Source organism: Naegleria gruberi, assembly GCF_000004985.1.
Source record: "Naegleria gruberi genomic scaffold NAEGRscaffold_64, whole genome shotgun sequence".
Taxonomy (NCBI): Eukaryota; Heterolobosea; class Eutetramitea; order Acrasida; family Naegleriidae; genus Naegleria; species Naegleria gruberi.
In genome coordinates, this window is record NW_003163263.1 from 49,577 (window position 1) to 63,997 (window position 14,421).

General features: G+C 33.1%; 6 protein-coding genes and 3 non-coding genes across 9 annotated transcripts; 4 read left to right on the forward strand and 5 right to left on the reverse strand.

The window, feature by feature from the left end:
* Positions 1–208: 208 nt before the first annotated feature.
* On the forward strand, positions 209–1,380 carry NAEGRDRAFT_73841 (uncharacterized protein; the record flags this gene model as incomplete). Its single annotated transcript, XM_002671037.1, has 3 exons — positions 209–587; positions 638–755; positions 876–1,380. The coding sequence occupies 3 exons, from the start codon at positions 209–211 to the stop codon at positions 1,378–1,380; spliced, it is 1,002 nt and encodes a 333-aa protein (XP_002671083.1).
* A 665-nt stretch (positions 1,381–2,045) lies between these two features.
* On the forward strand, positions 2,046–3,698 carry NAEGRDRAFT_59526 (uncharacterized protein; the record flags this gene model as incomplete). Its single annotated transcript, XM_002671038.1, has 1 exon — positions 2,046–3,698. The coding sequence occupies one exon, from the start codon at positions 2,046–2,048 to the stop codon at positions 3,696–3,698; it is 1,653 nt and encodes a 550-aa protein (XP_002671084.1).
* Positions 3,699–3,974: 276 nt separating this feature from the next.
* Positions 3,975–6,230, reverse strand: NAEGRDRAFT_73843 (uncharacterized protein; the record flags this gene model as incomplete). Its single annotated transcript, XM_002671080.1, has 1 exon — positions 3,975–6,230. One exon carries the CDS (start codon positions 6,228–6,230, stop codon positions 3,975–3,977), a length of 2,256 nt encoding a protein of 751 aa, XP_002671126.1.
* Positions 6,231–6,392: 162 nt separating this feature from the next.
* Positions 6,393–7,397, reverse strand: NAEGRDRAFT_53085 (uncharacterized protein; the record flags this gene model as incomplete). Its single annotated transcript, XM_002671081.1, has 1 exon — positions 6,393–7,397. The coding sequence occupies one exon, from the start codon at positions 7,395–7,397 to the stop codon at positions 6,393–6,395; it is 1,005 nt and encodes a 334-aa protein (XP_002671127.1).
* Positions 7,398–7,959: 562 nt separating this feature from the next.
* On the forward strand, positions 7,960–8,032 carry NAEGRDRAFT_t667. The gene has a single exon. It is a non-coding gene; the product is annotated as a tRNA-Ala (tRNA).
* Positions 8,033–8,109: 77 nt separating this feature from the next.
* On the reverse strand, positions 8,110–10,980 carry NAEGRDRAFT_53086 (uncharacterized protein; the record flags this gene model as incomplete). Its single annotated transcript, XM_002671082.1, has 2 exons — positions 8,110–9,543; positions 10,174–10,980. 2 exons carry the CDS (start codon positions 10,978–10,980, stop codon positions 8,110–8,112), a joined length of 2,241 nt encoding a protein of 746 aa, XP_002671128.1.
* On the reverse strand, positions 9,843–9,915 carry NAEGRDRAFT_t673. The gene has a single exon. It is a non-coding gene; the product is annotated as a tRNA-Lys (tRNA).
* A 1,331-nt stretch (positions 10,981–12,311) lies between the features above and the next one.
* Positions 12,312–13,813, reverse strand: NAEGRDRAFT_55900 (beta-tubulin). Its single transcript, XM_002671083.1, has one exon. The coding sequence runs from the start codon at positions 13,786–13,788 to the stop codon at positions 12,442–12,444; it is 1,347 nt and encodes a 448-aa protein (XP_002671129.1). The 5' UTR covers positions 13,789–13,813; the 3' UTR covers positions 12,312–12,441.
* Positions 13,814–14,295: 482 nt separating this feature from the next.
* NAEGRDRAFT_t668 lies at positions 14,296–14,368 on the forward strand. The gene has a single exon. It is a non-coding gene; the product is annotated as a tRNA-Ala (tRNA).
* The last annotated feature ends 53 nt before the right edge of the window (positions 14,369–14,421 follow it).

A 14,421-nucleotide genomic window follows, 5' to 3' on the forward strand; every position in this document is an offset into this window, starting at 1 on the left:
ATTTTATTTATTTATTGTTGTTATCAGCAGCTTCTTTACCTTGTCTATAATTCACAACAGCTTTGCCAAACCACTTTTCGGAGAGATACAAACAACATCACTCAATCAGAATATTATTTTCAAACATGGGAGAGTGCTTCCGATCACGAATCAAACACTTCCTGTCGTATTCGATTGGTCGGGTGTGAGTATTACCTCTGCTTTTAGAATGGATAGTGAACAAGTTTTGGATATTAAAGTTCAACTCACAATGCACGATGTTGGAAATTTGTATAATGTTTACTTGTGGAAGGAAACTGAAAATGGTCCAAGAAAATTAGTTTCCAATCAGATTTTGACAACTATTTCATCACCAATTCCAAAGCAGTATACTGTTAGATTTACATTCCTTGGTGATCCAGAGGCATTATTCGTTTTTGAATTTGAAAAGAGAACTGAGGCCTTCCTTGGAACTGTTACATTATCTGATGTACAATTAATAAGTACTTTGGATGTTCAATTAGTTGAACAAGAAACAAGTCAAACAAAAGGTTCAAATGGGAAATTAATTGTTGAGTTTCTTGGCGATTCTCTTTCTTGTGCATATGGTTTGTAATCATTTAATTAATATGGTCACTTTACAATTTTCATTCTTTAGGAAATCTTGGAAAGCCACCATGTGGATATAGTGTAACCACTCAAGATGTTCATCAAAGCTTTGTTGTCAAGACAGCTCAGTATTTACAAGCTGATGAGTATCATGTCGAATGTTACAGGTTAGTTTAAATTAATTCATAAATTAGTAACCATCTAATATTCTTGTTATAATGACGACATGCCTTAATCTCATACATGGTGGATATGTTTTCAATATTGAATGTAAAATGTTTTTGCAGTGGAAAAGGAGTGGTTAGAAATTATGCAGATCCTTCATCCACATCTAAGGATCCTTATCCAGTTTATTATCCACGAACTGTTGCCAATCAAAACATTTCCAATTGGAACTTTACAGACTACATTCCAAGTCTCGTTGTTATTACTCTGGGTGGCAATGATTTCTCAACTGCACCTAGACCTTCCTATGAACAATATTATGGTGGATATATTAATTTATTGAACTTTGTTTATGGAAAATACCTTGCCAAAAAGCCTGACCTTAAAGTAGTTCTTGTTTGTGGCCCATTAGAGTTCGATTGTTGGGAAAATTACACTGAAAGAGTTTCAAATCAAGCAGCTCCTCAATTTCCTCAAAACTCACTCTATTTCCTTTCAATGCATAATTTATTGAATCAAAATACCGACATTGGTTGTGCATCTCATCCAAATGTTCAAGGAGATGAGAAGATGGCCAAATTACTGTCCTCCTTCATTCAAAACAAGGTCTTATTACCTAGTCATTAAATAATTAATATTAATAATATACAACACTATTAAGTACTGTAACACCACCATTCTGAAACATCCATCTCTCTAATTTGAACTATAATTTTCATGTCTCTTTTATAAAAAACATCTCTTTATTTACTCAAATTGACAAAATCCATAAAAGTGGCATCCCGTTCTAACTTCGAATGGAGAGATGCGGAGATTAAACAACTTCAAGTGTGAAAAGATTCTTCAGTATTACTGCGGATGCCTTTTTTTCTTTATTTCCACTTGTTTGCCTTTTTTCAACTCAAAACAACAAGGTCACAACACTTAAATCTCCAACAGTGAGAATACTTTGAAAAAGTGCCTAGATTCACTCTAGCTAAATCAACTAACTCTCAAACTTTGAAGTTTATTTCCAACACAACACAATATCCAAATAGGTCTATCTTTTTTACAAGCTCTCCGTTTGCTTGATGTGTGGATAACTTGTGTCTTCTCTCCATAATATATTACTCTTCTTGTCGACCATCTCTCTCAATTTGTAAATCGACAATTTCTGTTGTTGTTGTTTGACATATATTGAAAAATCAAGTCGAAAACACAATTAAGCACACCACAACACAAACCGACCTACTATTGTATCCTTGTATCATCATCTTTAATCATCATCATCATAACAATTATTTTAATACATAATGAAATTTCAAATCAATAAGGAGCAAATACAGCAATACTTTCATCTACCATTGGAAGAGGCTGCTATCAAGTTGGGATGTTGCTCCTCTGTTCTGAAGAGAACATGTAGACAATTAGGTATTAAACGATGGCCCTACCGAAGAATGAAAAGCCTCTCAAAACGACAAAATCAACTCCAACAACAATTAACAACCCTCCACGATCAATACATGAAGAGTAGGAAACAATTGGAAGATGTTGAAGGAGAGATGGATGTTATTATCAAGGAAGAATTGAGTGGTATTGCTGAAGGTGCTACTGTCATTATAGATGATGCAAATATTGATGTTGATCCAACACTGGATTATGATCAGAATGATATTATTAATATTAATACTGCTTCTTCTTCAACTGGTAATCCTACTACTTTTAACTTTAATAACAACTTTGAAATCATGTTGATTCCTTCATCATCAACATCATCAACATCTTCACCACCTTCAAGTAGTACATTGGCATCATCGTCTTCGGTATCATCTCTTCCTAATCATCATGTACATACATCATCCTCATATGTTTCTCCACAACAACAACAACCATCAAAACCTGTTATTTCTCCATCACAACAACATGTTATTAGAGATGTTGAGTTGAACATGCAGCACAACAACAATAGCAACATGGATATGATGATGCCTATTCATAATGCGAGTTCTAATTCGTTCACTGCTCCATCCACATCCTTCAATAACAACCTTCATCGTACAATGTGTGAATCCAATAATGGAGATCCAATTTCAATGACTACTAACATGCATATTTCTCCTCAGCAACAACAAGTAGGTCATCAGCAACATGCTAACAATCTTTGCAATACATCATTACATGAATCATTTGACCATGCTTTTGGAAATGTTGTGAATAATAATCAATTTATGCAATCTTCGCATGTTGATGCTAATAAGCACTCATGTAATGGAATATCAAATACAGCATCATCAAGTAGTAGTGGATGGAATAATGAAAAATCAGAATTGGATACATCTCAATATAATAATTTGGATAATGAACACTCGTTCGATGCATCTGTACATGAATCAATTAATACTGCTGATTATACAACGAGAGGGAGAGGAGGTTATTCATTTCCAAATCATAAACATGATTCAAGTAGGTCACCATCATCAAATTATGCCATGCAACATGTGGAGCCATGTTTTAGACCATTAATTTCAACATTGGATGGAGTGAATGTAAATGCTGCACTAACTAATGATAGAGGAGTGTTAATGTGGTTTTCTAAGGGGCTAATGGAAACACTCCCATCCTATTTTAATACAAAGGCAGTGAATAAGGATTATACTAAGGATGATACATTTAAAGGATCAACTATTGATGTATATGAATCGTTTTATAGAAGAAGAGCCACACATGGAACTATTAGAATGATTCAGTGCTTTTTTGAAAGATATGTAGTGGTGGATAGTCATGGAGTGATGCTTGATCATTACTCTGCGCATCCATCTGCTGGATCGCATTACATGTGGTATTTGCATGTGAGGAAGGAAACTGATTTTTCTCTCATTTCATCTTATTTCAATCCTTCCGATAGAAATAAGGCACTTCAGTTTGGGGTACCTTATACTTTCGAATTGGAGGATGACAACAAGTAGATTGGTCATCTTTGTAGATTTAATTTATTGTTGCCAACTGTAGTTTAAAATTCTATTGATTCATGTTCTTTTTGATTGAGGTTATTGTGAAGATAGAATTTATGAAACTTAGTTTTCGGTTCAAAATCATGGCTTAACCTAATTGTGGAATGGATTTGGAATAATTGGATAATATTTTGAAACAATCTTCCCAAATCACCTTGGTTTTGAGAAACTGAAATTGACACTTTCTTTTGAAACAAAATCAATCTTGGTGTTTACTTTGTTTTTTTAACATTATTCCATTTTGGAATAATAAACTCCAGAATATTGTTCATCAGATGGTTCTCCACTAGTGGTTGTGGTCGAATTTCCATTTTCAACCACTGTAATTTTCTTCTTGAAACATTTTTCAATTATTGGAGAAAGTACTTTCAACCAAATGGTATCATAATAGAATTCCTTCAATGAAATCTTATCTGCCAATAGGAAAATCACATAAATTTCCAATGCATCAGTTGTGATTTGCATTGTAGTGGATGAGAAAAAGTACAGAGCTGCTAAAATACTATCGTAACCAAAATATAATGTCAATGCAGAGATAAGTGTTGGAATGAATTGAGCCATTGAAACAATTGCATAAGTAATCGAAGTGGCAAGATAATTAGTGCTCACAAATGAGACATCTGAAGCTTGTTTCAATTTTCTTTGAATGAGAACAGACAAGACAAAGAATCCCATTAATGTAATTATGATTGGTGTTGCAATCAAGACCAGTATCATTACAATCAACCCTTCAGCGCCTGACCCATCTTCATCAAATATATGAGGTATATAGTTCAATAAAATTGCACTTAATATAATTACCAATCCACATCCAATTGTAATGGTATAGTAGAAAATGAGCATGATTATTGAGCTCAAATAGGTTTTCTTTCTACTCAAATCTGCATTTTGCTTGGTATAAAGTTTGATTTTTTGATAGGTTTGATTCCACTTGATTACCAGAGGAATGAAAACATAATCGAATCCAATAGTGTCCATCGCTATGGAAATTAAGGTTTTGACAAATCTACTGGACTTGTCATCTTGTGCAGGTTCTGAAAATCCATCTGTCAATTTAATGATACAGTAAGAAAGTCTAAAGATCCAGAAAGGAATTACTGAGAGAGCTCTCAAAATCATATCAAAATCTTTAAAAGCATATTTTCCTCTCCTAACGAAATCCCTCACTAATGGTAATACAAGTACAAAAGTAATTACAATAAATAATACAATTTCAATGCCCAATTCTAAATATGGATTCATAATTACTCTATAAATTGGATAGATAAATATGTGAATACTGTCACATCTACTTGAGTAAATGTTATTTTCATAACAATAACACATGAATGGATTACCAGTGGTCTGTAAATATTGATCCAGAGACATATATGGATAAAATACAGAGAATCCATTCTTCCCCAAGCAATTTCTTTCTGCAGAACGAGCTGGATAATTTACCATAAATGGACATTCTTGTTTTTGGACTCGAGTTCTAAATTGAGATTCTGATTTACAATATTGACATCTGTTGGTAAGAATTGATAAAATATGAAGATCTCTATACAGGAATGTTCTCTGTTCAGCATTTTGATAAATTTGTGAATAATTCTGAGCTCTAAAATACAAATTGAATGGATCATACAATGATTCATTCACATTACAAAATAAATTTTCACATGAAGTGAAATTTAAACTAGGATATAAATGTAATAAGTGTTCTTGTCCATTTCTAGTTAATTTTGAAACTAGTTTTGAAACATCTCCACAAATATTAATATAATTGTCCTCTTCCACAGTAATTACTTGATAGGTTGACGTAATTGGATAAAATAAATGGCTATCCTGAGTAAATAAATTCATATTCACTTGATCAATAAACGAAACCACCTTACTATAAAACATTCCAAAAAAAGAAATTTTAAAGTTTGAATAACTTTGAAAAAACCTAATTTCCTGACATTCTATTTTACCAATCACTGGAGCCATCATTCCATCATTGAAATAATTATAATACTCATCCGAATTTCTTCTCGTTGTCTCTGTATAATTCAAATTATATGAACAATTCTTCCAGTGCAGTGAATTATGACTCATTGAATTAATTGTTCTTGTTTTTCTACTCATAGATCCCAACTGTGATTTTCTTCTATTATTTAATAATGATATCTGTTCATCCTCAAGAGTTGGAACATCAAACTCCGATTCATCAACATTATTTAAATAATTATTATCATGAAATAATTTCACATCATGGCCACTAGTGTGCACGTTATTAGAATAGAGTGTGTCCATCAAGACCAAGACCATGATAATGGTCATGTAAATCATCAACAGTATGGTCACTATTTTGCAAAACACATTCATCGAAGATGGTGAGTTGTGTTCTTCTTCTTGTCGGTGGCTAGTCTTCTCCTGCTGTTTATATCTGCTTCTCGTCGACTCCACCTTTCTCTTTACGTTTATTTCATCAACACCATTATAATGATGAGAATCATTTACAGACATTTTTTGTTGTGTTGATATCTGTAATGATTTTGGTTTTACTGGAGTTTATTACTGATAATTAGAATAATCCTCATCATTTATTTGATCAGTGCACTGAGTGGGCTTGTTGTGTAATGGCAGTTTTGGTGGTAAAGAGTTTGATATTTACAAATATGGAAGGTATTAAGTATTGCTTTGAATGACAATATCAGTAAAATTATACAAGTGATAGTAATCACAGGTAATGATATTGAGGAGGGATTGGTCATAACTAGGAATCCATTGTTGAATGGGACTTATCATTGGTTGAGTAATATCGAGAATGGAATAAGGTCGATTGAAGAATCCCTGAACAATCGTTCCAATGTTGGGTGTTAGAACTAGTTGGAGACTGAGGAGAGTATTTGAAATATCATCTTTTGATTCAGATCTTTGCTTTAGCTTGCGGAGATTGTATTCATTGAGATAGTTGATATTGAGAGTGTCTCCCCAAGTATATTCAATATCGTCATTGGTGTGGAAATATTCGGCAATATCAGGACTCGTAGCTTTCAAGTAGTTATCATTGTAAAAAATAAAAACTCTTCTAGTGGTATTAGCCCACATACTTTCCAATGTAGAATTCAATTTAAACTGAGATGGTTTGATCATGACATCTCCAACCTGAGTAATTATCTTCGACAATAAATAATCGTGATCCTTTTGAGAAAGTCCATAAAAGTGATTGAAATCCAAAATGATAAACTCAGATGGAGCTACATTGATTACAAAATCTCTCACTTCACTCAAAATGTCCATAATTTTTCCAGCATAGAAATTATGGCAAATTTTGAATTGATTATCCAACGATTCTCTATCATCTTTACATATTCTAACATCAAAATATCTTATTCCGTGATTGAGTTGTTCCGTGGCAGTACAACTTTGAGTATTTGCCCAAGGAACCAACATCATTAACATGAAAGTTTTTGGAATAAACGGCACTGAAAAGACTTTCCACATTTCAGATGGTGAATCATTTGCAAACATTAGTGCAGAATCATTATTTCTAAAATTAATGGAATTTGTAAATGAATCGTGAGTTCCAGGAATTTTAATTCTATTCAGTGGTTTCTTCTTAATCTTTTCATAGTTATCTGCCATCCATTTGTAATTTTTGTTCGACAATTCTTTACATTTCTGTTCCATCTTTCCTTCTGAAAATATCTTTATAACAGGTTCAGTTATATAGAAGGGCTTTTCAAGTTGTGTATCTAAACTTGACGAAACTTTCATTAATTGTTCATCTCCAATTTTTTTTCTTTTCAATTCTTGATGAATTTTCCAATCCTTTTCCAAGAGTTTCAATCGATAAGATTGTAAATTATTATTTGATGAAAATATCTTTCCAATAATCTCATTAGTAGAAGAAAATTCATGAATAAATTGTACAAAAGAAGAGTCATGAAAATATAAAATAGAAAAGAGAGCCACCACACTGATCAAAAATAACAAGCATCCTCCGATGATGAGAGAAATAAATGATGATGAACTTGTTTTCATTTTTTTTGTGCGTTGACTGAAGTTCTTAATTTGATGAAGAGACCAAAGAAAGATGTCAATATTTACAATACTCGTTTTCAAATTATTAGAAGAGCTAAGGCCTGGTTTATGATTGGTTTGGTGGTAAAGATTTTATGTTGTTTAGATGTTGTAAAATGAATTAATTTCAAGTATTGTTAAATAAAGGTATAATTCAAAATGAATGTAAGGGGATGTAGCTCACATGGTAGAGCGCTTCTTTAGCATGGAAGAGGTACGGGGATCGATACCCCGCATCTCCAGCTTACTTTTTCTTTTGTTGGGAGGCTTTACAATAACAATTCCATTTTCCCTAACACGTTAATAATCGAATATGTATTTAGAGTCGAATTCCAATTATCTCTGAAAGACTATCAATGGTGGAAATATCATCCTTTAAAATTTCTCTCTTATAAAGGTCAATCGGTTCAAAACCAGTTCTTAACATTGCAATAAATCTTCTCTTTTGAGATGAAAAATAACTTGTTTTCCATTCTTTTTCAGTCAGCAAATACCATGCTTTCAAGAATCTCTTTTCATAGAAAAAGTGAATCTTCTTGGAAAGAGTTGGATGTGATAGTTCCACAAATGAAGAAATAATTGAGTTAATTACATATAACTCCCTTGAAGAAATAGTTTCCATAGCATAGTAGAACTCGTCAAGATTGTTTGTAAAAAAGTCAACTACTAATTTCTGTCCAATAGGAACATTTGATACTCCACTTATAGATTGAACGCTTTGATAAATGCATGTTGCAACAATTGTAGCATCCTTTTGAAATTTCTCATCGATTAACGAGTAGGCGTCAGGAGTTGAATAAATCAATCGTCTAACAATTTCCTCATCGTTTAGGAGAGTTTCACCACAGTCTGTCACTATTGTAGGTACATTATGCATTCCATAATACACTAAATATCTTAAAAGTTTCTCCTTTAAAACATTATTGCTTGACATTTCATAACAATCCTTTTTCTGTCTGAAAAAACTGAAACAAATTATTGCTGCAAGCTTGTCACAATAGTAGCAATCAATAGTTGAAAATAATTGGTAAAGCTCTTCAATAGAGCCAAGAAAATAATCATTATCACTTTTCAGTATTGAAATAATTCTCTCACAATCGGTATACTTTTTAGAAACAAGTACAAGCTCATTTGGTATTTTCAAGTATTGTTCCTCAAAATAGGTTTCATAGTAAGCTTTCCAATGAAATATTCTCATGCACTGATTTATAACCCTGTCTACATCCGATACCACTGAAAGGAGACTAGAAACTGGAATATTCAACGTGTCAACACTAATGATTTTTTCTGTACCCTGTGATAATTCCTCTACGTTTACCTTTTTCTTGATTATATTTATGAAAGCTGAAACCATTTCAATAATTCTGTCAATTTTAAAAAAGAAGTCTTCATATTCATTTCTGTTAACTTTAAATAACCTTCGGAATTTACGTTCCATTAGTACTAAATCTCTCTCAAATTTTAAGTGTTCAAGAAAAGTCAACTCTGGAAAATTCAAATAAAACACAATTGGCAAAACTTCACTCAAATCATCGTTTTCAATATTGATGAATTGCTCTTGCAATTTTTCAAAACGTCCATTTCGTATGCCAAGACAATAAAATTGAATAAATTTGTCAAATTGGAATGGATTATGCTTGTCCATTGATCTAAGAATTTTCGAACAAGTATGTGGAAATGCAAGGCTTATTCCGTGCTGGTCATTATCTTGATCAAATTCATCTTTAAAATTTGTACTGGCACGCAACGGAAGCTGATAAATAAACGAATAGATGAGAGGAAATAAATCATCATCCAAATCTTGTAATTTCATTTTTTTTAATTCTCTCTTTGCTGAACCAAGTTAAATTATGATGACCTGGAAAGATTACAATTTAAATTAAAAATTAAAAAAAATGTCGTCATGATCAATAGGAGGAGATCGCATGTAATAATCGTAACAATCCTTTACAATTATGATCAATAATTAGGAAATAAGATATCCAGTACTCAGGATAAAGGGAATTAAAAAGGAATATCTAGATACAAATAACTAGAAATATAAAACAGAATCGCCCACCGTGGGGGTCGAACCCACGACCACAAGGTTAAGAGCCTTGCGCTCTACCGACTGAGCTAGACGGGCTACATATCACTCCCCAAAAATCTCAATAAAAAATTATTAAGACTTACTTGTTTAATGGCTGAACTTAATAAAAGAATATTAAATAATGAAAAGAAATTTACTTAATTCACTCTTACTTCTCTTGGTTTGGATTATTTCATACAAATACTAGATCAATTAACAAGTAGTTAGTGCATCCACATCATTCAGAATAATCTAGTTTTGCCACTCGAAGAAGGTTTCGAGAATATGTGTTGGTATTTTATCTCTTTCTGGTACCGAAAGTAAGATTGCAACTTTCTTGAGTTTAGTGCAAGAGTTGCAAATTTCCTCAACAAGATGGTGAGTACATTGATAGCCTTCAAATCGAATGGACTCCAGTTCTTTAAGATTAGCTATTTTCAGTGCACCAACATCTGTGAGCTCTGGAGAACCAAGTATTTCAAGCTCTTTGATGCGTGGAAGCTCACAAATGAACGAAACATTTGAGTCTGTAACTTCAGCAATTTGAAGTCGTTCCAATTTTCGAAGAGGTGAAATGAATGGTATTGAATCTTTCGCACTCCAATTACACGAAAGATTTTTGAGATTGGTAAATGATCCTATTGTTTGAAACATTGAAAGATCCGTTTCTATTTGAACCAATTGTAATTCGGTCAAATTTGGCAATTTGTTGAAAAGCTCCTTAAATTCCCAGCTTGATATGTCCTCATTTTCAAATGCTAATGATGTCAAATTATTGCACTTCGAGAGAGATTTGAAGAACTCTAAATTTTCGACTTCTTTTTGGTGATTCCAAATGTAGTCATTAAAACATGTTTTAAAGGTCTTGAGTTCTTTCCAATTGTTAATATTCGAGATATATTTCACAGATATGCTTCCTTCTATGTACAGTTTTTCCAATTGAGGAGTGTTCTCTACAAATTCTTTCGTGATAATTGGAACATCTCCTACATAAAATACTTCCTTAATTTTCTTATTTGTTTTTGCTAACATTTTTCCAATATTTTCAGAGTTGAAAGGAAGTTCAACTTGCATATTTAACAGGATAGGCAGGATATGATCCAATTCGAAGAATTTCCACATTGTTAAAAATGTCAAACACTTTCTCTAAAACTACACTTGCACTTTTAACTCCAATTATATCCAATCTCTTAAAAACTCCACACAAATCAGAATGGTATCGTTTGAGTTTTGACAGTCTCCTCAATGCTTCCTTTTGAGATTGAACATCTGCTTTACATTCACACAACTTGTTGACTAATCTTGTTTCCAACATTTCATTATTAGTAATAAACTGATGTCTCAATAGGAGCAGCAACTCTGAATGACAATATAACGACAATACTTTTGCATCCACAATTCCATATCTAAATAAGAATTTGACTTGAGTATCTACCTTAAATCTTCCATACCAAGTTCTCATAAACGTTTTCAAATTGAAAATTCCTCTCTCTGATGTTGCACTCGACATGAAATCTCCTCCCAAAAAATCGAAAATATATAAAACAATATCAGAAGGAATAAAGGATGTTTTGAAAATTTCAAACACTCCCATTGTAGAACTCTTTTTAACGACCGATGCCTTCCTCGTATCACCAACAATCTTTGAGACTCGTGGCTTTGTCTCTTCCCTCTTGGTGTATGTTATCTTACTTGAAACTAATTCATTCTTTTTCAAAGCTGTGCCTGCGACTTTCTTTTTCTGATCGACCACAAGGCCTTTCCTTTGATTTTTACCTTCATCAACTTTACTTATCGTTGATTTCTTCATATTTTTTTTAAACTTAAAAACAAAAACTTTAAACTTAAAAACTTGTTGGTTGTTCAGTTAACCGCCTTAACTGATATTTGAATTATTCATCTGTTTTAAAGATTAAATACTTAACCAGTAAACTTAATAAAAAATGCTTAAAGACAAAGAAGGGGATCAATCACTGCCACAGGCTGCAGTAAATCCGGCATCCATTCGTATTGAATATGGACCAACTAGATGCTGAGGACAAAAGACACCTCTTCATAAAACTGAACGTTTTGAAAGTTTGGTTAGGAGGTGTAGAGTGCAATACAATTTAAAAGTTTGTTATGAAAAGGCTTCAAATTTGAATTCCGTTCAAATTTATTGGGAGGCAGAGAATGAAAGGGAATTAATATTTGAAGGATATTTGACTAGCTTTAGTGTGTTCGGAAATGGGCCTGGAGACAAGGAAGTGTTGGAATGGATCGAAAACAAGATGAAGAAATAGTAATTTTAGATAATATCGAAATTAATTATTAAATTGGAATAGAAAGGATGACAGATTTTCTACCCTTGCAATTATTCTCATCACGCAACACTAGTTGCTGTGAGACAAGGAATTGTCTTGAAGATTTCTTGAACGATTTAAATCATTAATAAGAATTTAATATTATTATTTAATTTTAATTATTTGATTTATTAGGTGTTGTCGAACTAAACATTGCCTACACGACAATGAATGTTCTATTAGTTGCTATTATTGCTCAGAGTCAGTTTATACAATTATAAGAATGTAATAATTATTACACTTATTCATATTGTGGTTCAGTTTCACCTTCAATATCACCATCAACTTGATCATCGACAGTGGCATCTTGGTATTGTTGATATTCATTAACCAAATCAGTCAAGTTGGATTCAGCTTCAGTGAATTCCATTTCATCCATACCTTGATCAATGTAAGTGTGTAAGAAGGCCTTTCTCTTGTACATTTGTTGGAATTGAGTACCAATTCTCTTGAAAACTTCTTGGATAGCAGTTGAGTTACCAATGAAAGTACCAGAAACCTTTTGACCAACTGGAGGAACATCACAAACAGATGACTTGATATTGTTTGGAATCCATTCAACAAAGTTTTGAGAATACTTTCTTTGCATTCCCAACATTTGTTCATCAATTTCGTTAGTTGACAAGTTAAGACCTCTGAAAGTAGCACTGGCAGCCAAATATTTACCCATAGATGGATCACAAGCAGCCATCATATTCTTCTTATTGAACATTTGTGAAGTCAATTCAGCAATTGACAAGGCAGAGTATTGTTGAGATGAAGTAGCAGCCAAAGGAGCAGAACCAACAACGAAGAAGTGCAATCTTGGGAATGGAATCAAATTGACAGCCAACTTTCTCAAATCAGAGTTCAATTGACCTGGGAATCTCAAGCTTGAAGTAACACCAGACATGACACCAGCAACCAAATTATTCAAATCAGCAAATGATGGTTGTGGTAACTTTAAGGTTCTAGTACAAATATCGAACAATGCTTCATTGTCCAAACAGAAAACTTCATCAGCAGATTCAATCAATTGATGCAAACTTAAAGTAGCATTGTATGGTTCAACAACAGTTTCAGACATTTTTGGTGATGGCAAAACAGAGAAAGCAGCCAACATTCTATCAGGGAAATCTTCCTTCAATTTAGATAACAACAAAGTACCCAAACCAGAACCAGTACCACCACCCAATGAGTGAGTCAATTGGAATCCTTGCAAACATTCACAATGTTCAACTTCCTTTCTCAAAACATCCATAATTTGGTCAGCCAATTCAGCACCTTCAGTATAATGTCCCTTTGCCCAGTTGTTACCAGCTGAACCTTCAGAAGCAATGAAATTATCTGGACGGAACAATGTACCACTCTTTGATGATTTAACAGTGTCTAAAACTGATGATTCTAAATCAACCAAGACACTTCTTGGTACGTAACGGTTTCCTTGGCTTTCAGAGAAGTAGACACCCAAGTTTTCCTTTAAAATTGGATTAGTTTCGACGAATTCACCATCGGCATTTAAACCATGTTCATTACGAATGGTTTCCCAGAAATGTTGACCAATTTGGTTACCACATTGACCAACGCTGATTGATACGATTTCTCTCATTTCTATTAGATTATTTAGTGTTGTGTTTTTTTTTGTTGTGAAAATAATTTTTTGGCACCTGGCAGGTTAAATACGCTTGTGTGACACTTTGTGGTTGTAATGTTGGCGCTTTTTTGATATTTTTAAAAATGAGCGCCAAAGTGTTAAACGTTCACAATTGGCGCCAACATGAGACTTGCCTTTTTGCTGGTGTGGGCAACAAATTTCGGTTGAAGTTTGAAGATTGTATCAAACTAATCCGTTGATATGCAGTTTTCACAACTGTAAAGAGTGATGGAGGGTTTATTAAAACGTCAAACTGTTAGTTCACAATCTTCACAATAATATTTCAAACTGACTCATTTACAAACCCAATAGCATTGAACAAATAAAAGGATTTTGAGTTATATTGCGTGCCCAAAGCGAACAGACATGTTTCATATGTTTTCAATACGCAGCAACAGGTTTTGAGTTCCCATGAAATTCAAGTATTGTTAAATAAAGGTATAATTGCAAATAAACGTAAGGGGAGGTGTAGCTCACATGGTAGAGCGCTTCTTTAGCATGGAAGAGGTACGGGGATCGATACCCCGCATCTCCAGCTTACTTTTTTAACAGCAGGCACTAATTTGACAAATATTAAACGTTTCGTAA